Source organism: Podarcis tiliguerta (genome assembly GCF_965153285.1).
Source record: "Podarcis tiliguerta genome assembly, chromosome: 13".
NCBI classification, from domain to species: Eukaryota; Metazoa; Chordata; class Lepidosauria; order Squamata; family Lacertidae; genus Podarcis; species Podarcis tiliguerta.
In genome coordinates, this window is record NC_139546.1 from 31809486 (window position 1) to 31833697 (window position 24212).

The following is a 24212-nucleotide window of genomic DNA, read 5'->3' on the forward strand; positions in this document are numbered from 1 at the left end:
GCCGAACACACAGGGTTGCTGTGATAATAAAAGGGGGAGGAAAAGAATCCTATTGAGCTCCTTCAAGAAGTAAGTAGGTAAGTAAGTAAGTAAGTAAGTAAGTAAGTAATGTTCATAGGACTGATCTCCTCACACCATGACACTTCTTACTCTGCACAAATGAAGAAAATGGAAAAAATAATTTAAAAAAATCTTACATCAACTCTTCAGCCGATACTGGAGGTGGTATTTCAGTGAATGATATTGAGCTGGACACGATGAAACTTTGAGAGGCAATGACACCAATGATGAGGTCTCCTTTCTGATGGTATTTGTGCAGTGGACTGTGTGGATACTGGACCCTGCATTTAGTGGGAGCCTTGCATGCCGTATGAGGAAGACGAATGAGCAGCAACACCACAAGGACCATCATTCTCAGCACATGTGCAAATACTCATTCTATATGCAGATTCTCTTGTTTCCATCTACAGAAACGCCATGTGTGCCACCATCATTACAATGGCCTGATGAACTAGAAATCTAAATCTCAAAATACACTGTATATATATCTATGCATCCATTCTTAATCACTAAACCTGTCTCTGAATGCTAGAAGTTATTTTTTTGACATTTAGCAGACTGTGTTATGAGTGGAAACTACAGCTCCCCAAGGGTTTTTGTAAGACAACAAAAATAATTATAGGTCTTTAACTGCAGGGTATGATAATCATCAAATTAAAGTTAGAGGCACTCTGGTGATTTTTGGGGAGGAGGGGGGATGTTTCTGACATCAGAACAAAAGCTTTCATTTTTATACTTGACAGGGTGTTGAAAGGCGCTTGGGTTTTGAATGACCCGTCAAGAGTAAAGGCTACCACAAATAGATGAATTAACATCTGATAATAAGATAGGCTGCTTTTGAATTTGAGGCTGACAATGTGAGTGCTTTGAACCCTTGCTTGACAGTTAGACATTGCAACACCCCCCTCCTCAGTAGTAATTAGTCACTGACATCCTCCCCAATATGGTTCAATATGAGACTGTGTGCATGCAGTGTTGTTGATCAGTAGAGCAGATGTACAAAAGGACAATAATGTAAAGTGTTAAGTGTGTACTCTGAAAGAATCCTTCTCCATCACTGAGCATGTAAACAGCCGCATTCTACAGTCACTGAGAGCCAGTGTGGTGTAGTTGTTAAGAGCGGTAGTCACGTAATCTGGGGAACCGGGTTCGCTTCCCTGCTCCTCCACATGCAGCTGCTGGGTGACCTTGGGCCAGTCACACTTCTTTGAAGTCTCTCAGCCCCACTCACCTCACAGAGTGTTTGTTGTGGGGGAGGAAGGGAAAGGAGATTGTTAGCCGCTTTGAGACTCCTGAAGGGGAGTGAAAGGCGGGATATCAAATCCAAACTCTTCTTCTTCTTCATTGAGAGAAAAATCCCCCTCAATGCTAAGCAAGCCTTGGGCATGTGAATGCAACATGTGCTTGCTCTGGAGGGGGTTCATTCAAAGCCTTTGAAGGGCTCATAAAGAAAGTATGATAAAAAAGGCCACTGAAGATGAGCTCTCCTGGTTGAAAGTACTAGCGATGAATGGGGTGGGGAGCCCACATTCTGCACACAGGTTTGCACACCATATATGGAATCAGCAACAGCACATATCACTATTATCCCTATCCTGAACAGAAATCTTACATCTGAATGAAGAGTCTTCTATTCACCTCTACTGCATGCTTTCATTAGTCACTGTGATTAAAACAACCTGACTTGAATCAAGTGATTAAGGATCCAATTTGATAGAGCCTTGCCTATCTCTGATTCTAGGTTTCTGATTCAAATAGTAATGGGTTATATATGCCTTATTTTTCAATGTCTGAGTACTCCAAGGGTAAATTAGCAGGTTGCCCAATTCATTGTAGTTGTTCAAATAATCACACATTACTTAACACAAAGTTGTGTATTCCCTGTAATCCTGCTGAATAATGTTTGCCACATCTTCAGTAATTGGATAGTCTTGAATCATAGCAAGGAATGCAGCTAAACACTTGGTTCTGGGGCAATGTATGTATTATTATAAATGTATTATTTTGTGACAGAACTGCCACACATGAAGATAAAATTGCATCTCAGCTCCTGAACACCTTGGGAGTCGAACGTTCCGGCTCCCCAACGATCAAAAACTGGAAGTGAGTGTTACGGTTTTCGAACATTCTTTTGGAATCCGAATGTCTGATGGGGCTTCCGCAGCTTCTTATTGGCTGCAGCCAATCAGAAGCCATGCTTCGGAAGTCGAACAGACTTCCAGAACGGATTTTATTAAACTTCCGAGGTACGACTGTACATTAATATTTTTTATTCTCGAGTCTACAATCGTTTTAAATTACTGAATGTATTTTCACTGGCTCTATATGGCTTAGAAATTCTATTTTCATGGTTGTTTTCCTGCTATGTGTATAGCAGAGCTGGAACGAAGAACCAGTGGATAAAACCTGGTTTGAGTGATTTCAACATTCATGCTGAGGCCAGTGTCTCTGGAGCAGCTAAAGTTTTAATAGATTTCGGTTTCCAGTTATGCCACAAGTCAATGGCGATAGCTCCCCACTGCCCTCCACAGGCAGCGGGAAGGTTCAGGCAGGGGAAAGCCAGGATTTAGGAGGCAAAAGTCCTGTCAATGTTCCCCAATGGGGTCTGGGGAGCTCGCTGCTTCCCGCTGTGCTGCTCAAGCTTGTGTCTGCCAACTTGAAAGGCAGAGTGGGTGTGACCTGGGAGTGTGCCCCTGCCATGTACGAGCCTCTTTCTCCAGCATGATTTGTGGTTGGTTCCTCCTTAATCTGGAATATTGTCGTTTAATCAAGAGGTGCTCCAGGACCGACATGATAATGGGCTGCAATCAATCAGCTGCCCAAAGGACTGGGCTTGGCTCTTTGAAGGCATTTGAATGTTTTTTTCCGAAGCTTGAGAAGCCTCACAACAGCCAGGGAAGGAAGGGGGAGGACAGGGTGTTTTTTGCTTTCATATGGTTTTCAAATGGTCTTTTTTCTTGTCCTCCCCTGTAAAATGAAAGAGATGTGTGAAGCTGTAGCTATGTTATTCTGGCTATTACCATGAAAAGGAGGGGAGAGGCTTTTGATTTATGCTCAACAAGGAATTTAGCAAGGTTTTATTATGCCCTCCCCTCTCGACCAAGGTTGAATGGACTTTATTGAAAATTATATTTGGATTAGAGCAGGAGTCAGAAGGAACAATGCAGAGCAAGAAGATTGAATGGCTGCTGAATAAATCTGTTAAGAGGCCGAATTTGAGAAAAGGTTTTGCTTTTAACTGTGTGCCAAGAAAGAACTCCAGAGTGGAATTTTAATGGCGGAGAGTGGACATGGACATGGAAGGAATGGAATGTGACCTTGTCCCATCTAGATAAGAACTGCAAAGAACTGAACAATGGAAGATTGTTTCTTCCAGCACACCAGGTCTGAAACAACAATGTATATGAAGGACTACACATATGAAATGGATTTTTTTATTTAAAAGATGTAACAAAGGCACTGTTTGTAAGGAGAAAAAATAATGTGGCCAGCTGGAAGAATGGACAAACAACAAGTGAAGGATCAATTGGACATTAAATAAGTGATGATGCGGCTAAGGGAGGAAATGTTTGACATATGTTTGCAACAGGAGCAGGAAACCTGATTTTGAGAAATTGTATTAAATTAAAGTAATTTGATTTGTTTTGTAATAATTTGGAAAATTGTTTTTTTTTAAAAAAAAAGTCTTAATAAATTTCACAACAGCCTTCTTTTTTCCTTTCATTGTATGTATATATGTTTGCATTTAAGCTGTGCCAACTCCCCATATACGTACATGCATACTTTTCATACAATGTTTTCGACAGTGACAGGATCGTGGGCGACTTTCAAACTCTCACATGTAATTTGATTCATTAAATATCTTAGCTAATTTTTTAATTTTATTTTTTGCTGTGGAAACACCACTTAACAGCAAACAGCAAAGACTCAGAAATATGCATTCTTCAAGGCTTCCTTTTTATTAGCTGTTCCCGGTTGTTCAGCTCAGGTCTCAGCAAAATAATGTAACATTTGGGGAAAAAGATGCAACCCAGCAACCCAGCACTGGAGGCTAAGATAGAAAAGATCTCCACTGCTACCATATACTTCCCCTTAGTGCTCAGGTAGGATGGAATAAAGGATAACCAAACACTGCAAAAAAGTAACATACTGAAAGTGATAAACTTGGCTTCGTTGAAACTGTCAGGCAACCTTCTGGCAAGGAAAGCCACAGTAAAGCTCACAAAAGCCAGGAGCCCCATGTAGCCCAGAACACAGTAAAACATAGTCACTGATCCCTCATTACATTCTAGTACAATTTGTTCAGTCAATGAGTGCATGTCAACATCTGGGAATGGAGGATTGGCTACCAGCCACATGATGCAGAGTCCTACTTGAACAAAGGAGCAGGAAAACACAATGGTGTTTGCCAGTCCTTTCCCCACCCATTTCCTCATCCTGGATCCTGGTTTGGTGGCCAGGAAAGCCAGAACTACGGTGATGGTTTTTGCCAACACACAAGAAACAGCCACTGAGAAGATGATGCCAAAAGCAGTTTGCCGGAAGAAACATGTCACAATGTGAGGCTTGCCAATAAATAGCAGAGCACTCAGGAAACAGAGCAGAAGTGAAACAAGAAGGGTGTAGGTGAGGTTCCGGTTGTTGGCTTTGACAATGGGAGTATCCTTCCACTTCACAAATATTCTCAGTACCAAAGCTGTGATCAAAAAAAGGCAAAGAGCAAAAGAGGCTAAGATGATCCCCAAAGGTTCTTCAAAAGCCAAGTAGCTGATGCGCTTGGGAATGCATAGATCCTGATTTTTATTTGGAAAAGTTTCATCTGTGCATTCATAACAGTCGCTCAGGTCTGAAAAATAAGGGTCTGCGCTCACTCTCAGATACGTGTAATAAATTTATTCAACATGCCATAACATCTCCTCTTGTGTAGATACAAGGGATTTATTTGTCATTTATATTCCACCTTTCAATTTAAAAAATGTTAAGACAGATACAAGCAAAACATGGGAAACAATTAATTAGCTGCTTATCGAAATGAACGTTACCATTTTGCACTTTGAGTTTGATATTTCAATTAAAGTATTTGAAGACTTTAAAAAAATGATAGCTTTTGCAAATGGCAATGACTCATCACTTTACTGATGGTGTTCAAAGCAAAAGTCAAAAGTAAAACTGAACATGCAACACTGAACAGAGGTGCCTCCCACATTACCCAAAATCCCTCTTTTTGTTGTCAACTTACCAATGAGTCTCAGCAACCATTCAAAATGGCTTAGAAAAAACAAGGGATTAATTCTTTGACCTGAATCTAAATTGAAATGGTTTTGAACTTTTCATACAGCTGGACAGGATCTTAATTTCATATTGTACTCTGTCCTCAAATAACACTAGAATTATATTTTTCTTTAAATTTCCATCCAGACCTACCAAATCATTCTATTAAACAAAGATTTGTATGGAACTTGTAAATTAGGGCAGCCATACGTCTGGGTTTTCCCTATGTATGGCGACCCAATGTAAATACCAAAGAAAAGCAATGCCACAATTCATGTTTTGCCAAATTACAATCATTCTAGGCAGAGTGTATTTCTTACCTTCACGGTCTGAAATCTTCCCTTCTGGACATGGAATGCAATCATAGCAGCAAAATGGTTTCCCCTCCCTCACTTTCTTGCTAAAACCAGGATGGCAGCTGTCAGTGCAAAATGAGAGTGGACGAGTCTAAGAAGGCAAATGAAAGAGAATAGCAGGTTTGAAAACAATGCACTTTTGGAAGTCCAGAAAAGATTGATAAGTTCTGAGAAGGTACTAATGCACTATTTCTTTGCTTATATTTCTATGCAGCTTTTCAGTGAAATGAATCTCAAAGTGCCTTACAATCAATAAATAATAACAACATGATAGAACTTAATAGAACACCACCAATGCAGCATAAATCATGTAGAATAATTATTCATATCATCATTGAAACCATCATGGTTATCACAAGTTGCTGGAGGCTGGGGAATTATAAATTGTTACTTCAGAGATAAACGAAACCCAGAAAACTCCCAAGAAATTCACATTGCACAGGAGGGCAGCAGCCATATAGGGATCAAAGCTCAGTTCCTCAACTCAGTTCCTTAACAGCTCAGTTCCTCAACAGCAGCAATTTACCTGGTTAAACCAGCTGTGCCAAATTATGACATCCTCATTGATAGTGAACACTTGGTCTGGAAGAGCCTCAGGATCTAACTGGCCAATTTTCTGTTTAGTTTGGTTTGACGAAAAAATCCAGTTGATGACATCAAATCCAGCCATTAGCTCCCCATTCTTGTCAAAGGAAATTGTGTCCCCAGCACTGTTGTTAAATGAGACAGTTCTCAGGGAATGATGGACCTAAATTGAAAAGGGAAAGGGTAGATTGGGAGAAATGCTGTTACGTATCTTCATTGCAAATTCATACACGATTATCTAAGACTATGTCTAGCGGCAGACTTCAGTAATATGGCACCCTGGGCAAGGACAAAATTTGGTGCCCCCAAAATATTTCTTGTTTTAACAACAATTGATTTTTCTTCATTATTTTTTTGTGCCCCCATCAGCTTGCTGCTGTGTGTGGGAACCGCCTGCACTGACCTAATTCCAGTGCTACTATGTCCTTTTGAACTAAGTAAAATTGGCCTCACTATGTATAGTTTTGATCGTCTCATACCTAAGTGATCACTGTGCTCTGTTTGGGATTGGGCTTCTGCTCCTAGCTAAGGTTTTCTCATAGTCTTCTATTAGAAGCAGCTCTGAAGAAGTGAACCCAACAAACCCTAGGGGTTCGATCCTATGGATGATTGATTTATTTATCACTTTAGGCCGAAAGGTAACATGGACCAATGTGTGATGGAAGAGCTCACTCATCTGAATGCTTATTGACTCTGAGGTAGCAGAAGGAATATGTCATTCAGACAATGCAGACACAGTGCTATTTTTCTAGAAGAAGAGGTGCTGGAATTCACCATGAACACCTCCCTCATTCTCTTAGAATGGCAATCACGCTCACTAGAGACGTGCAGGAACTAAGTTACATTGAGTTCCTGCTGAAAAAAGCCCTGTGCAGACATATATACTGTACAGACAAATAATTTAATTGTAGAGAGTGGAAGGAAGGTGAAAATGTGAACACTGATACAGTTTGGGGAGACATTTAGTACATGGATGAAGGTGTAGTTTTACTCCCAAAAACTATGCACTGCCATATGAGGATGTTAAGCATTTTGTTTTTATTATTACATTTATACTCCACCCTTCCTCCCAAAGGAGCCCAAGTTGGCAAAGACTTCCAACATTACCTGCCATGGATGTAGATTCTGAAGCTTCAGTCTCCCTCCATTCACCAGCCCCATGTATTTGAGTCTAGAGGAGGACATGGCATGCAAAGCATGGGCCACAGCATAGATAGCATTGTAGATGCTGTAGCTATGGCCAATCATACCCATTTCAAAAAATGGTGCCGTAAGGCTCCCTAGCTTCTCTTCCTCAGTGCAAATGTCCCCTTCCACCACATCCATATCTTGATGCAGAAACACACAGCCGAAGGCATTTTGCCAGAAGTCTCTGATGAAACCATCTCCTGCCGTGTTAGAGGGTTTTTTGCTCTCAACAAATTGGTGAAAACGTGGGAGATCACTGGAGTGAATTTGTAAGGATAGGGCTCCAGGGAAAATTTGCATATCCCAATCCTTCTGAAAAACAAATGAAGTGAGCTCCACCTGGGCTGTTCTAATCCACACTTTGCCTTTTGGATAATCTGACACCTGCTTTTCTTCTGATAAAAATGGGAAAAATCTAAAAAATGCCATGGAATAAGACGGCCCATATGCCAGCATAGCACTGGCTTTGCTGTCCATCACTTGGGCATATGTTTTTTCCCCTTCGTCAAACATCTCTTTAATGTTGGGGACAAAAGTTAGTGTGGGGATTCTTACTATGAAATCAAAACAGATGCCATTCTGGGAAAACATTGGAACCACAGTTTGCACAAATCTTTCTCCTTCAGTAGTATCCATAATAACAACCCCAACCCATGTCCATTTGAAATGCAGAAGCAAAGACAGAATCCCCTCATACTGAATGGTTTCCTTCGGAATCATCTGATAGAAAGGGAGGCCTGGTGTTTTATCATTCATCACTGGAGCAGGGCTATATACTAGCTAAAAGAATATTTAAGAGATAAGGAAATGAAGATAAAATAACTATACGTAAAGGTAAAGGTAAACGACTCTGGGATTGCGGAGTTCATCTCACTTTACAGGCAGAGGGAGCCGGCATTTATCCACAGACAGTTTTTTTCGGGTCATGTGGCCAGCATGACTAAGCTGCTTCTGGCGAAACAAGAGCCACGCATGGAAACGCCTTTTACCTTCCCACAGGAGCGGTATCTATTCATCTACTTGCATCTTGGGGCGTGCTTTCGAACTGCTAGGTTCCAGGACCTGGGACTGAGCAACGGGAGCTCACCCCATTGCGGGGCTTCGAACCACTGACCTTCCAATCGGCAAGCCCTGGGCTCAGTGGTTTAGACAGTGCCACGCCCATCCCTCTGTGAACCACCCTACTATAGAATTTCCATGGGCCTTTCCAGTATTCTGAGGCATTTGCTTTCTTTATAACAGCAATCATTATAATTGTTGTTGTTTGCATTTATCAGTCATGTTATACAATAATAATTCTCAAAGTGATTTCCACAGAAAAAAATATGTCACATAAAATAAATTTGGGGGAAATAAATAAATGTAATACATAACAATTTAAGTTAATAAACAATACAATACAATGCTTAAAATGTTCATCTAGTAACATATTAACAAGTAGAAGTCCTACCCACCCCACTTAAATGTAAGCACTTGAACAAAACCAAGAATAATGTATTTGCTATACAGTCATACGTCGCGTTTGCTTCAGGTTGAGTGTTTTCAGGTTGCATCCCACAGCGACCCGAAAGTACCAGAAAGGGTTACTTCCAGGTTTCACCGCTCGCACATGTGCAGACACACAAAATGATGTCATGCGCATGTGCAGAAGCGGCTAATCGCAACCCGCACAGACACAGGTTGCATTCTGCTCATGTTGCGAGCGGGCCTCCAGAATGGATCCCTTTCGCAACCAGAGGTACCACTATATGTATTTGCTCTTGTATTTTCCAGATTGGGAGTATATAAATGTCCTATATTGTTAAAATGGGGAAAAAATAATATAAAAAGAATTATGAAAAAAAAAAGGTAACCACTACTACCATTGGAGGCAACATTAATTAACCAAAGCCCAAGGTAAGGAAAGTGGTCTTGAAGACTGAAGGCAGACAAGGATGGTGCTAGGCAGCTCACACTAGGGACAGTATTCCCCACATATGATTTCACCACTGAAAAATCACATTCTCATAGTGCTCCACACTTCCATCAGGTGGGGAAGACCACTAGGTCCAATTTTGCAATACAACTGCCATATTGCCAGCAAACTTTTGAAATACCTCTGCTCCATATGTTTATCTCTAAGGGAAGTATTGGAATGGGGATTACCCAGCTCATAATGCCAATTCATTAAACATTATGTTTCTTATAATGTGTATATATTGCGTCCAGAATTGGAAGCAGTATGCCTCTGGATACTAGTTGCTGAGGATCATGTTCATTCATTAACAGCTACATTACTATTAAGAATCAGAGATAGATTCTGGCTGGATCTTTTGTTCTGACACATTAGCTACTTAAACATATAAGGGAAAGGTCAGCTCTAATCTATCATTTTACAATGTGATCAGGGTGGGGTGGTAAGTATTTTGATCATTTTTTTAAAAAAAGTCGCCAACATAATCATAGTCTAAATTCACAACAATTTTTTCTTCCTCTCCATTGTGAATGTACAAGTGTCCTTGACTTAACATATGACATTCAAATATATATTGAGTACATAAAATGCACTCAAAATGCACCTATTACATGACGTGTAATCTGCAAGGATTTTGGATGTGTGCAGTTCTATGATACAGTTCTATGATAGCCTTTTACATGTGTTACAGTTCTATGATAGCCTTTTACATATATTGACATGTACAGACACATATACCCATAAACATCTTACCTGGGGCATCTTGTAGATATCCAAGATATTTGCCACATGAAGGGAGGTTTCAGAGTCCAATCCCCCAATTACAGCTATTAGGTTATTCTGGGTGTCACATACATAGTTAGGGAAAAATCTCTCCAATGTGGACATGAGTAACATGGTGGCATGATAGGTCCTCATTGCAGTAAAATGACTGTCATAGATGTCGAAACCCAAAGTGACATTGGGTAAGAGCTGAAGGTTTTCATTGATCTCCTTTATTGCAAATTCCAAGGCCAAGATATGCTGGTAATTTTTAGGTACTACTCTAGAACAAGAGTTGCATTCTGTATAAGAAGGATATCTCACATTCATCACTTATTCTATATCAGTGTACCAGTGCTCTTTAATGTGGTAGTGTGTGCTATGCATATACAGTTCTACCCTTACATTCCCTTACTACTGACTTAAGAATAAAAATAACAACACATGCTGAATGAAGCAAGCTGCTACAATAAATCATTTATTGAACAACTCTGTTAAAGAGGAGGTTGCCTTCCTTTTATATGCTTTTCAGCAATTCCACATCTATTCCAGCAATTACACATCTATAGGCATCTTCACTTAGTTAACAAGTCAGGTTGCTCTATAAACATGGCAAAACAAATTATTTCTCCACCGTTCCTCCTCTGCCCAGTCCCTGATATGAAGACAACTGTTGTGGGCCTAATTTATTATAATGTGATGTACAAAAAAATAATACTTGAAGATAATAGATACAATACCATGACAGTATGTAGAATTTCACATTTTGATGAACACTGATAGTATCAGTTGCTTAATATCATCAGTGATGGAAATTTGGAATTCTGGATAATGTCTTGATAATTTACCAATGTAGAGAACGCTCTACTGTAATCTACCGGTATATGATTCAAAATAGCTTGGATTCCCTCACACATAAACAATGTTACTAACTATATTTCTAATTATGTTCTAATCCTACAGTATGTACATTCATATGAATAACCTTCTTATTATATACTATTAACAATTACCATCCATTTCTATGTGTGGCAATGGTCAATTACAGATGCTTAAAGATTCTTATGATATAAATCAGACTAAAGAAACAAACTACTTGTGTGTGAAGCAATATCAGAAGGGATGTGGACTTAGAATGAAGGTGAGAGAGAAAAATGTGAGCTTGAATACAGTAATTTTAGAGATGTTTGCTGTGAAGTAGTAACTGATCATAGTTTTTGGTTGGGTGGGAGCTTAAATTGATTCTAGTACTGCCTCCCCCATCCATGATAAGAAGCAGATATTTTCTTCAAGCATAAATGTTAAGGTCAATTGAGAGAGAAGACATTCATGGTCAGGATTTCCTTTGGTATTTAAGTAGTTAATAGGAGACAAAGTGAAAAGGACAGATTCAGATCACTGAAGGTGTGCACTGTGTTATGATGCAAGGGTTTCAATATGCACTCAGACATGAAACTCTCTGGGTGATTTTGGGCCACTCACAATCTCTCAGCCAAACACACAGGGTTGCTGTGATAATAAAAGGGGGAGAAAAAGAATCATATTGAGCTCCTTGGAGAAGTAAGTAAGTAAGTAAGTAACGTTCATAGGACTGATCTCATCATACCATGACACTTCTTATTCTGCACAAATGAAGAAAATGGAAAAAATAAAAATAAAAAATCTTACATCAGCTCTTCAGCTGATACTGGAGGTGGTAATGCAGTGAATGATATTGAGCTGGACACGATGAAACTTTGAGAGGCAATGACACCAATGATGAGGTCTCCTTTCTGATGGTATTTGTGCAGTGGACTGTGTGGATACTGGACCCTGCATTTAATGGGAGCCTTGCATGCCATATGAGGAAGCCGAATGAGCAGCAACACCACAAGGACCATCATTCTCAGCACATGTGCAAATACTCATTCTATATGCAGATTCTCTTATTTCCATCTACAGCAATGCCACATGTTACCATTATTACAATGGCCTGATAAACCCCAGACATCTAAATCTCAGAGTACAATGTACATCCGTTCTTAATCACTAGACCTGTCTCTGAATGCTAGGTAATTTTATTTTACATTTATTAGACTAGTGTTACTAGTGGAAACTACAGCTCCCCAAGGGTTTTTGAAAGACAACAAAAATAATTATAGGTCATTAACTACAGGATACGTTAATCACCAAAATTAAAGTTAGAGTCATTCTGGGGAATTTCAGGGAGGAGGGGGGATTTTTACGACATCAGAACAAAAGCTTTCATTTTTATACTTGACAGGGTGTTGAAAGACGCTTGGGGTTTGAATGACCCGCTCAAGAGTAAAGGATACCAAAATTACTTGAATTAACATCTGATAATAAGATAGGCCTGCTTTTGAATTTGAGTCTGACTATATGAATGCTTTGAACCCTTGCTTGACAGTTAAGCATTGCAACACCCCCCTCCTCAGTAGTAAATAGTAATATCACTGACATCCTCCCCAATTTGGTTCAATATACAAATTTATCCATCATTTAATAATGATGGCCCTCATGCTCAGAGTGTTAGCATGAGATGGTGAGCATGCTGTCTTATTGATCAGTAAAGCAGATGTCCAAATCTAGTTGCTCTGTATGTGCATGAACTGGATGCATTGTATATTCATGTACAAAGCGACAATAATCTACAGTGTTAAGTGTGTACTCTCAAAGCATCCTTCTACTTCACTGGGCATGTGAACAGCCACATTATAGAGGGATTGAGAGAAAAATCTCCCTCAAAGCTAAGCGAGCCTTGGGCTTGTGAACACAACATGTGCTCTCACGTCCTATTGCCCAGTGTTCACCAAAGGGCAGTCCAAGGATACTACAGGCTGTGGAAGATAACTCAAGAGTGCTCTTAACCCAATCATGCTTTAGGGTTTCTGCCAATTATTAAATTCCCTTACCTACCCACACTGAATGACAAGATCAAATAAGTATACATATGATCAGAAAACCAAAGCACCATATGATGTGGAGTAGCCAAAAATGAGGAGTCTCAATGACCAATCAGGAGCTCACCAAATGTTCCTACTAAGCCCCTGCTCAGAATTCCTCACCTGTCATCAAACTCTGCCATGCAAAAAAAGAAAAGAAAAATAATTCCATACTGTAGAGCAGGGGTGGCCAACTCTCAAGAGACTGCAATCTACTTTCAGAATCAAAAGCTGTCAGTGATCTACCCCTGTTTTTTGGGGGGTCAGCTTTTTTTGGGGGGGGGGATAAAGTCACTCACAAAAAGATCACTATGGATGAAAACAGAAGCACAGAGAAAGCTCCATCTTCCCTTCCAGAGATCAAACAATATAGGGCGGGGCAGGAGTCAGTTTTGATGGCGCTAAGGAAAGGGAGTCAGAGATCGACCATGATCTACCAAAAGCTAGTGGTGATCTACCAGTAGATCACGATCGACCTGTTGGACATCCCTGCTGTAGAGCAAGTGAGGGTGGGTGCAGCAAAAGAGGGAGGAGGGGGGGGGAAGCTAGCTTAAACAGCAGCCTGATCTCTCCCCGCCTATTGGGCACTGCTTCCCACGTGCTCGCAAATATCTCCTCCCCATGGGACACACCAACTAATGTCTTCTTCCAAGATAGATAATTTGGGTGGCAAATCCCCTCTTCAAAAGAGCAGGAGTGACATTGCTAAAGCTATCAAGATTTCTTATTTAATATAAAGACTCCTGAAATGCCTCACTCCTGGGATGTGAAACCAGCATTAGTTAAGGTATAGCTCAGAACGTTCAAGACCAATGGTTGAAAAGGCAAAAAATAATTGTTTCTCTTAGAATAGATTCCACTAATGGTAGAGTTTGCTATTCTATAGCTGAGAGTACCCTAAGATAATCAGTTCTATGGCTATGGTCTATAAGGAATTTACTAGTTGCATATGTCTCAGCATCAGCAAAGACTATAAACCCATCTGATTCTTTTTAAAATGTTTTGGAATTTTAAGAAGAGTTGCTGAAACACAATTTGAAGGGAAGAGCTTGAGTATGCAAACATGATGTTTTTTATTTAACAGTGTTTCAAATTAATTGTCTATGATCTATGGTCTACATTGTTGGTGAAGATTTATATAAGACAACTAATGGGAGAGGAAATCATAAAAACTGTCGAACACACATACAGCTCTGGATAGCAGAAAATAGCAAGGATACAGATATACTGTGCACATACACTTCAACATTTTCTTAGCATTACCTGCTCTCTGTTATTCAACTCTGGTCTCAACAAAATGATGTAACATTTGGGAGAAAAAATGCACCCAAGCAAGCCGGCACTGGACGCTAAGATACAGAAGATCTCCACAGTTACCATATATTTTCCCTTTGTACTCAAGTAGGTTGGAACAAAGGAGAACCAAACACTGCAGAATACCATCATGCTGAAAGTGATGAACTTGGCTTCATTGAAACTGTCGGGCAACTTCCTGGCAAGGAAAGCCACAGTGAAACTGGCCATAGCCAGAAAACCCATGTAGCCCAAGACACAGTAAAACATAGTTGCAGAACCCTCGTTGCATTCTAGAACAATTTCTCCATAAGTTGAGTGCTTATCAACATCCGGGAATGGGGGAGAAAATGCCAACCACATAATACAAATGGTTGCTTGAATAAAGGAGCAGCAAATAACAATGGAGTTGGCTAGTCTTCTTCCCACCCATTTTCTTATTCTGGATCCTGGTTTTGTAGCAATGAAAGCCAGTACCACGGTGATGGTTTTTGCTAGCACACAAGAAACAGCCACTGTGAAGATTATGCCAAAAGCACTTTGTCGGAGGAGACATGTTACCTTTTGTGGATGACCAATGAATAGCAATGCACAAAGGAAGCAGAGTAGGAGGGAGATGAGGAGAGTGTAGCTGAGATCCTGGTTGTTGGCTTTGATGATAGGAGTGTTGTGGTACTTCACAAACAATGCAAGCACCAGAGCTGAAATTGAAGAAAAGGAAAGAGCAAAACCAGCTGAAAAAATCCCCATAGGTTCTTCAAAAGACAAGAAGCTTACATCCTTAGGAATACATAAATTCTTTCTCTTGTTTGGATAATTTTCATCTGTGCATTCATAGCAGTCACCCATGTCTGAAAGAGAGAAGATGTGATATTCTAATATATGCAATAAGTCTTACCCCAAGTCCACAGCTTGGACAGTTGCAAGTTTATTATATGTTTATTATTTTCATTACATTTACAAAATATCAGGGCACCTTATAACAAATGTGTTTTAAATAACAAATTTTAAAAACCTCAGAGCTGGAAGCAGATGAAATATTTAAGGGGGGGGGGATAAACAACTGGAAAGGATAGTATTGGTTGAAATGTGGTGTAAAACCGGGGAGAAATGGTAACCCAAACATATATTGGTCATATTATTTCCATCTAGCCCATTCTTTTATAAATATTCCACCATATTTGAAACATGAAAGATAAGAAACTGTGGTGTAGATATCCATTACTGGACCACATGCAAACTGTTTGATAACTGCATGCTAAATTTCTCACCATTTTGGTCTGCAATCTTCCCTTCTGGACATGGGATGCAATCGTAGCAGCAAAATGGCTCCCCTTCCTTCACTTGCTTGCTAGAACCAGGATGGCAGCTCTCAGTACACAAAGATAGGGGTTGAACCTAATCAACATATGAAGGAATAGCAACCTTGAGAATAAGGTGAGGGGTGAAGGCCGCTCCCTGGCCTAGGGGGCAGGGCCCAGACTCACCAACCCTACTATGTATTCTGTAGTTAACCGCTTTTGTAATGTTTATTTTGAAATCTTTAATATAATATTTTAGTTTTCTGTAATGTTGCTTTGACTGCATACTCTATATTTGATTTTCTTCAGATTGTTTTATTTTTGTTTTATTGATTTAATATGCTGTAAACCGCTTTGAGATTTTTCTTAGAAATATAAAGCGGTATAGAAATTAAATTAAATAAATAAATAAATAAATAAAGGGCATGGGTTCCTTCAGATTCTGACCTTTGCGGAGCAGATGTTAATGAGACTACACAAGACCCACTAATTCATGACTTCATCCTATACCTGGGGTTGTATTTGTGTGTTTTAAAGAGAATGCTTACACCTGATCCATACTTTATGTTTATATGTGCATTGACCAATTAGTTTATTTTTATATAGCAAATATATTTTTTAAAAAAGGAAAAGAAAGCAAATTACTCTTTACATCAAGGATCTCAAACTGCTGATATCTCAGTCCTGGTGGATGTGTCTCCTGTCCTTTGGTTTTACAGACAAAAGAGATTTATGATGCTCATTCTAATTTTAGATTTACTACCCGTCATTTCAGCACCTGCCAGACTAAAGATGTTGTATATCTAATAAGATGCCTGTGCAATCTACTCTATATTGGATCAACCACATGACTGAGTGGTGTTCAAATAGGAGAGCATCGTTCCTGCATTAGAAATTGGGTTATGGATGCACCACAGGTAGAGCTTTTTTGTGAAACACCAGCAGAGAGACACAGACCTTCTTTACATGGTTCTCTGGGTAATTCAGAGACAACTTGGAATGAGGAGAGATCATGTTAGATTGCTACATCAACAAGAAACTAAATTAATTTTCTTATTCAAATCCCTGTATCCTGGGGGTTTGAACACGAAATTAGACTTCAATTGTTTTATTTAATTGTTCTGATTATATGGCTACTGCTATCATTCACTGCATTAAATGTTGGATTCTGTATCTTTAAATTTTCTGAATTGTACTCTCGGGATGGCCTATATAATGCCTCGGCCCTCAGTATCAGCTTTCTACACTTCTTAGTGAGTGCTGATCTTATGCTACTTGAGGTACCTGTTAGGACCATTCATATGGTATGTATTCATGATTGGTTATGTTTACAGGATTGTCATTCTTATATTTATATTCTATGCAAATATAATGGATTTTATTTTACATCATCGCCAGCTGATGAATAATTACTATCAAAACAGTTTGTCGCCTGGAAAAACTGTACTACATTTTTGGATCATCCATTATCGCACTGGTACAGGATTGTGACTGTTGAAAGGCTTGTTTGCCTCTTTCAATACCGGTGGACTATATTGTCTAATTTTGTTCGTGCAACAGTCATAGATTTTTATTTTCTGTGATTCTATTACATATTCTCTGTTTAAGAATTGCTACTCTTGGAGCTTCTATTATCACATGATTACAGGATTGGGGCTACTGAAAGGCTTGTTTGCCTCTGTGATATTGATTGATTACTTTCTCTAATTTTGTTCATACAATATTGATTTATTTTATTATTTGTATCTCCATCATATATTCTCTGTTTAAGAATTGTGAAATAATACAGGCTGTGTGTGTGTGTGTGTGTGTGTGTGTGTGTTAGAACATTATTAGCCATGTGTTGCCTGTTATTGCTTAAAGATGGCTCAATCCTACCTTGTTAAACCAGCTGTGCCATGTTATGGCATCCTCGTTGATTGTGAAGGCATGGCCTGGAGAAGCTTGAGGATCAATCCTCCCAACTTTTACTCTCTGAAAAGATTGGTTTGGGAAAAAAATCCAATTGATAATATCAAATCCAGCTATTAACTCTCCTTTCTGATCAAAAGAAACCTCATCTCCAGCACTGTTGTTAAATGAGACACTTCTGAGAAAATGATGGAGCTAGATTAGGGAGGGAAAGGATTTCTTTGCAAGAATTATCTCTCATAGGAGTTCATTTCCATAAGCACATGCATTCTCATTGGTATTCTCCTCTGGCTTCTCAATTGGGCCTGCTGCATGAACAATACTCAGACAGACTGTTCTTTGTCCTGTGTGCCAATTTTACTGTCGCTTTGCCTTCTGTATTTGATTTATGTTTCTTTACAGGCTATCACCCATAAGCTGCCAAAAGGGGGGTCTCTGTGGTCAAGAAAGCCCCCAAGTGGTTGTAGCCAGATCCCACCACCATCTTAGTGTTACTGGCCAAAGTAGGGGCTCTGGAAAAAGCCAATTCCACGCATTCTAATGAAGGGGCCAAGCACAATGTATAACCCAGTGTGCAGAGGTCCACACATAAAGCATCAAAATCTCATTTATACTGTGAACTGTTTGCTAGGGTGTCTGTTCTTGAGGGTTAGCTGTGACATCTGTATCCATCCCCTCAGCTATGGCCATGGAGACACCAGTAACTGTTTCTTTACTTTCCACACCTGCACCAGTTCCTGCAATACCCCACAGTGGTTCAAGACCCTTAGATGGGTTTGCAGTAGTTCCATCACCTGCCTGCAGTGAACTTAGCTGTCCATATACCCCCTTCCACATCCAGTGGAGACTTCACTTGTAACTATCGCAAGTGAGTATTATACTGCACTCACAACTAACTTGCTTTCAGTTTGGCTATGTCATTAGTTTGGCCACCTCATGAGAAGAGAAGACTCCCTGGAAAAGACCCTGATGTTGGGAAAGATGGAGGGCACAAGGAGAAGGGGACGACAGAGGACAAGATGGTTGGATACTGTTCTCAAAGCTACCAGCATGAGTTTGACCAAACTGCAGTAGGCAGTGGAAGAAAGAAGTGCCTGGCGTGCTCTGGTCCATGGGGTCACGAAGAGTTGGACACGACTAAACAACAACATGTCACTAGTTACTCCTGCCTGTTTGCCTTTTGTTACAGCACTCCCAGTGCCTAGTATGACTGCCAGGATGACACAGGTGCTCCCTCCTCTTCCTCCACAATATAGCTGCATGGGTGGCTTCTGGTGCTCATAAAGAATCAGCTCCCATGGCCATCAGTGGTGGTCACCCTTTGACAGAGGCCACAGGTAGACGTGACACCATCAGCCTGGGCATTGCCCCTTCCACCAGGGATTCTTCTCTGCCCCTGGGGGACCTCTTAATGTTACAGCAATGAAAGAAAATATTTGGAGGATGGGTATATTGATGTTTTTCAAGCACTTGACCCAATTGGTTGAGTGCATTCAACATTTACCTATGAATATTCACCCCATGGTCTTTCCATGATTAAATAACAGAACAAAATCCACATTACATTCAGGGATCTTACAGGTAGTGTGTGGTTGCACTATGATTTGTGACCCTACCCTGCATTGGGATGTCAAGCATCAAGGCCATGGCTCCATGGTGTGCTATTTCACTCAAAATTTTCTGCTGTGTCACAGAACAAAATAAAGTCCATTACCTGCCATGATGGTTCTTTCTGAAGCTTCAGTCCACCTCCCTCCACCATTGCTCTGTGTCTCATTCTAGATTTAGATATTTTACACAAAGCATGGGCCACGGTATAAACAGCATTGTAGATGCTATAGCTGTGGCCAGTCATACTCATTTCAAAGAAAGTTCCTGGAAGGCTTTCCAGCTTTTCTTCACCAGTACAAATATTGCCCTGGGCCTGTTCCTGAAATCGCATTGGAAAAACACAGGCAAATGCATTCTGCCAAAATTCTGTGATAAAACCATCCCCGGCTGCACTGGAAGGGTTTCTGCTCTCAAGAAATCTGTGAAAATTTTCTAGATTATTTGAATGAATTGTTATGGTTAATGCACCTTGGAATATTTTCATATCCCAAGTCCTTTGAAAAACAAATGAAGTAACCACCAGCTGGGCTGTTGCTATCCACACTTTGCCTTTTAGTGTCGTCGTTATGAGTTCTTGTTCCGTTAGATATGGTAACCATCTAAAAAATGTGAAGGAATAAGATTCCCCATTAACCACCAATGCATTGGCTGTACTGCCCAGCAATTTATCATGTATTTTTGCCCCCTCTTCCAACACATTTTTAACATCCGTGACAAAGGTTAATGTGGGAATTCTTTCTATGAAGGCAAAGCAAACACCATTCTGGGAAAACATTGGAAACACAGTTTGCACAAATCTTTCTCCATTGCTATTGTCCATTACAATAACCCCGATCCATGTCCACCCGAAATGCAGAAGCAAAGAGAGAATTCCCTTATACTGAAGATTTTCCTTAGGGACCATCTGGTGGAAAGGAAGACCTGGGGTTTTATCATTCATCACCGGAGCAGGGCTATAAATAAGCTAAAGAGAGGTTTGGAACAAAACGAGAATTAATATTTCTATAGTTTTAAGGTTTATTTATTTTATTCATTATTTAAAATAAATAAATCTACAGCTTTAGAACTTTGATTGATTAGATAATGGTTTGCCTGCATGCATCTGCTGTGTGAGATACCTGAAATTGAGATTGTTTGGCTGATAATTCCTATTCATTAACTCTTACATTGCTTAAGATGTCAGACCTATAGATTTGACAAGGATACATGGCACAAGGATACACAAGATAAAGGGTTAATTTTAATCCAATATAGAGTTTTCTTGCATACACCTTTTAGATCTGTTTTTTTTTTTTTTTTTTTTTTTTTGCAAGGTAAGATTGCATGGCATTTGAATTCCATTAGATGTGACAGCTTATCTAGATCCCTTTCAATGCCATTTTGATATCAGTTTTAGAACTGAAGCAAATTTTGGCATGCCAACTGTTACCCTTCACTAGGAGATAAAAAGGAGAAATGAAACTGTGTTCATTCTCATGGACTTCTCATTATCTTACGTTAAGGTTAAATACATGTTCACAAAAAGGACACAAACACAGTTTGTACTGGTAGCCATTAGAGGGGTTTTTTAAATATCATTTTGCAATTGTTAACATATTAATTACAGCTCCGACTGTGTAAATCCTAACAATGGTCGTTATACTGACCATGCATGGTGGCTCTTAAGGGTGGATAAACTTTATACTTACAATGAGCAGAAAATAATAATACAATTCATGCCAGATAATTGTCACAAAACACCAGGACCAATCTAGAAGGACAAAGAATATGTTCTCTTCCTAAATCACACATTCACAGAACTTAATACACACATACTTATATCCCACCTGTGGAATCTTGTAGATATCCAAGACATTTGCCACATGAATGGAGGTTTCTGAATCCAGTCCCCCAATGACAGCTATTAAAATCTTCTGGGTGTCATATGTGTAGTTAGGGACAAATTTTTCCAGGGTGGACATCAGAAGCATTGTGGCATGACAGGTCCTCTTTGCATTAAAATAACTGTCATAGATTTGGAAGCCCAAAGTGAGATTTGGTAGGATATGTGAGTTTTCATTTATCTCCTTTACAGCAAAAGTCAAAGCCAGGATTTGCTGGTAATTTTTTGGTACTACACTGAAATTAGAGTTACATTCAGTATCAGAAGCTGATTTTATCCTGAATAAAAGTATTGTCATATACATATACAATATAGGGGAACTTATTCTAAAATAAATGTCTGCTAAAAGATTCAACAACTAATGAAGTCAGTGTACATCGTGAAAACATGATATTGTGACTACTTTTTTGGTAATGTACTTACTAAACTCATTAGATGTGCTTCAAACTCATTAGAAAATGTCATTCTATGCACTCTCAGCAATTAATATTATTTTCAAGTACATTCTAATCATATCTTACTTGTACTCATAACTTACCCCTCGGTTTCCAAGAAGGCATTTTCAATGTGATAGTATTCAACAACATTATGACATCAAAGAAAGCAAACAGATACAGGGCCAATAAAATTAAGCAAGCAATTATTTTCCTGTGCTTCAAACAGTATCAGAATGAAAGCCAGGTGAAAATAAAGTTATAAGATAACCGAGAAGGGTGTAACTACTTGGCATGATTTGGGCGCTGGTAAAGGGGACAGCAGAAAAGCTTAGGGCTACAATCCTACCTCCAGTTGACTGGGAATAACTCTATTCAATTAAAGAAAACTAACCTTTGAGTAGACATGTATACTGTTGTGGTACAAATAAATTATAAGACGTTTCCACATTGGCCATGATAAAATAGAGATTCTTCCGTTAAAGACTTAGGTCAAATGATACGTAACCATGGAATCTTCAAATCACTGCAGAACAACACTGTGCTAGGCAGCTTCAGGAAATTTTGTGTCCCTGATGTGTATGTGCTGTCTGTACATTTACATGAAAGGACAATAAAATTTCAGGGAGGCAATTCAGATTTAGAAAATAGATTCTGGAGACCTATAACTTAAAACAATTGTCCAAATTTGGCTACTTTGAAATATTCCTATGTAGCACCTTTCGAAAGACGGGCAGCACTTAATGATTTTATTTATTTATGAATGAATGAATGAATGAATGAATGAACAGGGCGCTGCTGAAATTTGACAGTCCAAAGTCTGCCACTGTATCCATGCAAACAAAAATTAAAGTACTGAACTCCTTACACAAACTCCTCAGGCAGTGCTTGAGGGGGCTCTTCAGTGAATGCTATTGAATTGGAGACGATGAAGCTCTGAGAAGCAATGCCACCAATGATGAGGTCTCCTTTCTGATGATACTTGTGAAGTGGTTGATGTGGGTACTGGAGCCTGCATTTAGCCATGTGAGCCTTGCAAGTCATGTGAGGAAGCAGAACCAGCAGCCAGACGAATAATGCCAGCATCCTGACTACAAGTACAAATTTAGATGTCTTTCGTGAATGTCTCCATGATAGCCCTGTACCGGGTCTGAAATCTACAAACCTAATTACAAAGAATCAGTGATCATATACACACCAGCTCCTACGCCTAGCCCTGTCTCTGAAAACTAAACTAAGAGGTATATTTATAGTAGCTCTCAGGTACTGTGTTATTAATTATAATAGTGGAAGCTGCAATTACAGCCATATGTATTTTTTGACAAGCAGCAAAATTAATTACAGTCCTCAATATAATTAAAGGGGAAGGTAATAACCAAGTAAAATTGAAGATTCCATGTGGAATTCCTAAACAAAGATAGTTGGACAGCTTTAAAAAAAGCGTATCACATCCAAACAGTCACATGGACATTTTTGCCTCAAAACTTGCCCTGTATACATAGACATCTCTTTTTCCTAGGGAAAAAATACCCCCAAAATGCATAGTTGAAAGCAGAAGCATGCCACCCATTTGGCCCTTGCTCAAACGGGTATATTTTTTCTCTCTCCACCCCAGTCTATCATGGAGATCCATTGTAATACCATTCATAAAATTTATAAAATTTAAGAGAAGAAGAAGAAGAAGAAGAAGAAGAAGAAGAAGAAGAAGAAGAAGAAGAAGAAGAAGAGTTTCGATTTGATATCCCGCCTTTCTCTCCCTTTAAGGAGTCTCAAAGCGGCTAACATTCTCCTTTCCCTTCCTCCCCCACAACAAACACTCTGTGAGGTGAGTTGGGCTGAGAGACGTCAGAGAAGTGTGACTGGCCCAAGGTCACCCAGCAGGTGCATGTGGAGGAGCGGAGACGCGAACCCGGTTCCCCAGATTACGAGACTACCGCTCTTAACCACTACACCACACTAGCTCTCAAAGTTTCTGAAACACAATTTGAAGGGGAAATTGTGTCCACACATTGTGTCCCAATAGGCAGACACATGAGCTGGAATTGAACTGGGTCGCTGGTATTTAGATCTTAAATTAAAATCAGCCAAGGGGGATGACTTTGGGATGGGAATGAACTTAACTGGATAGCTATAGCCAATGGGCGACCCAACCTTGCCTAAGGAATTAGGGCATAGCTCCCTAGTCTGGAACTGTGGGGTAGGATACAGCTTGATAGCCCTTGAGGCTAAATTGCTTCATAGGCATAAAGTTATGAAGTCTTGGGGAGTGCAGCAGCATAGGCTTTCCTACACACCTTCATGGTGTGGCCTGGGAATGGGAGGCAGGCTGGAGAGCAAAGCCTTCAATTCCTGCAGGCAGGGGTTTGGTCCACCTTAGAGGCTGCAATAATAATTTATTATTTATACCTCGCCCATCTGTTCAGGTGTTCTCCTGCTCCAGTACTGTTTTTCCTCTGCAGGAGTTTTTAATGAGTTTCATTCTGAAATAAAGTGGCCCTAGTTTAGGCCAGCTTCTCTGTCTGTCTTTTTCTTTGACAATCAGGTTGCAGTGTCTGGACAGGTCTATCATTATATAAAGGAAGGAAGGAATAAGCAAACAAACTTATAAACTGCAGTGCATTCAATAAATACCAGAATGGTGTACAGAAATTGAAGTATAAAG

General features: G+C 39.7%; 2 protein-coding genes across 2 annotated transcripts; both read right to left on the reverse strand.

Annotated features, from left to right (window-relative positions):
• Positions 1–4004: 4004 nt before the first annotated feature.
• On the reverse strand, positions 4005–12056 carry LOC310662584 (vomeronasal type-2 receptor 26-like; the record flags this gene model as incomplete). The annotated part of the gene is made up of 5 exons (XM_083409523.1): positions 4005–4853; positions 6214–6435; positions 7380–8240; positions 10168–10459; positions 11845–12056. 5 exons carry the CDS (start codon positions 12054–12056, stop codon positions 4005–4007), a joined length of 2436 nt encoding a protein of 811 aa, XP_083265649.1.
• Positions 12057–14360: 2304 nt separating this feature from the next.
• LOC310662585 (vomeronasal type-2 receptor 26-like) lies at positions 14361–20174 on the reverse strand (the record flags this gene model as incomplete). The annotated part of the gene is made up of 4 exons (XM_083409524.1): positions 14361–15262; positions 15683–15809; positions 17591–17818; positions 19338–20174. 4 exons carry the CDS (start codon positions 20172–20174, stop codon positions 14361–14363), a joined length of 2094 nt encoding a protein of 697 aa, XP_083265650.1.
• Between the last annotated feature and the right edge of the window lie 4038 nt (positions 20175–24212).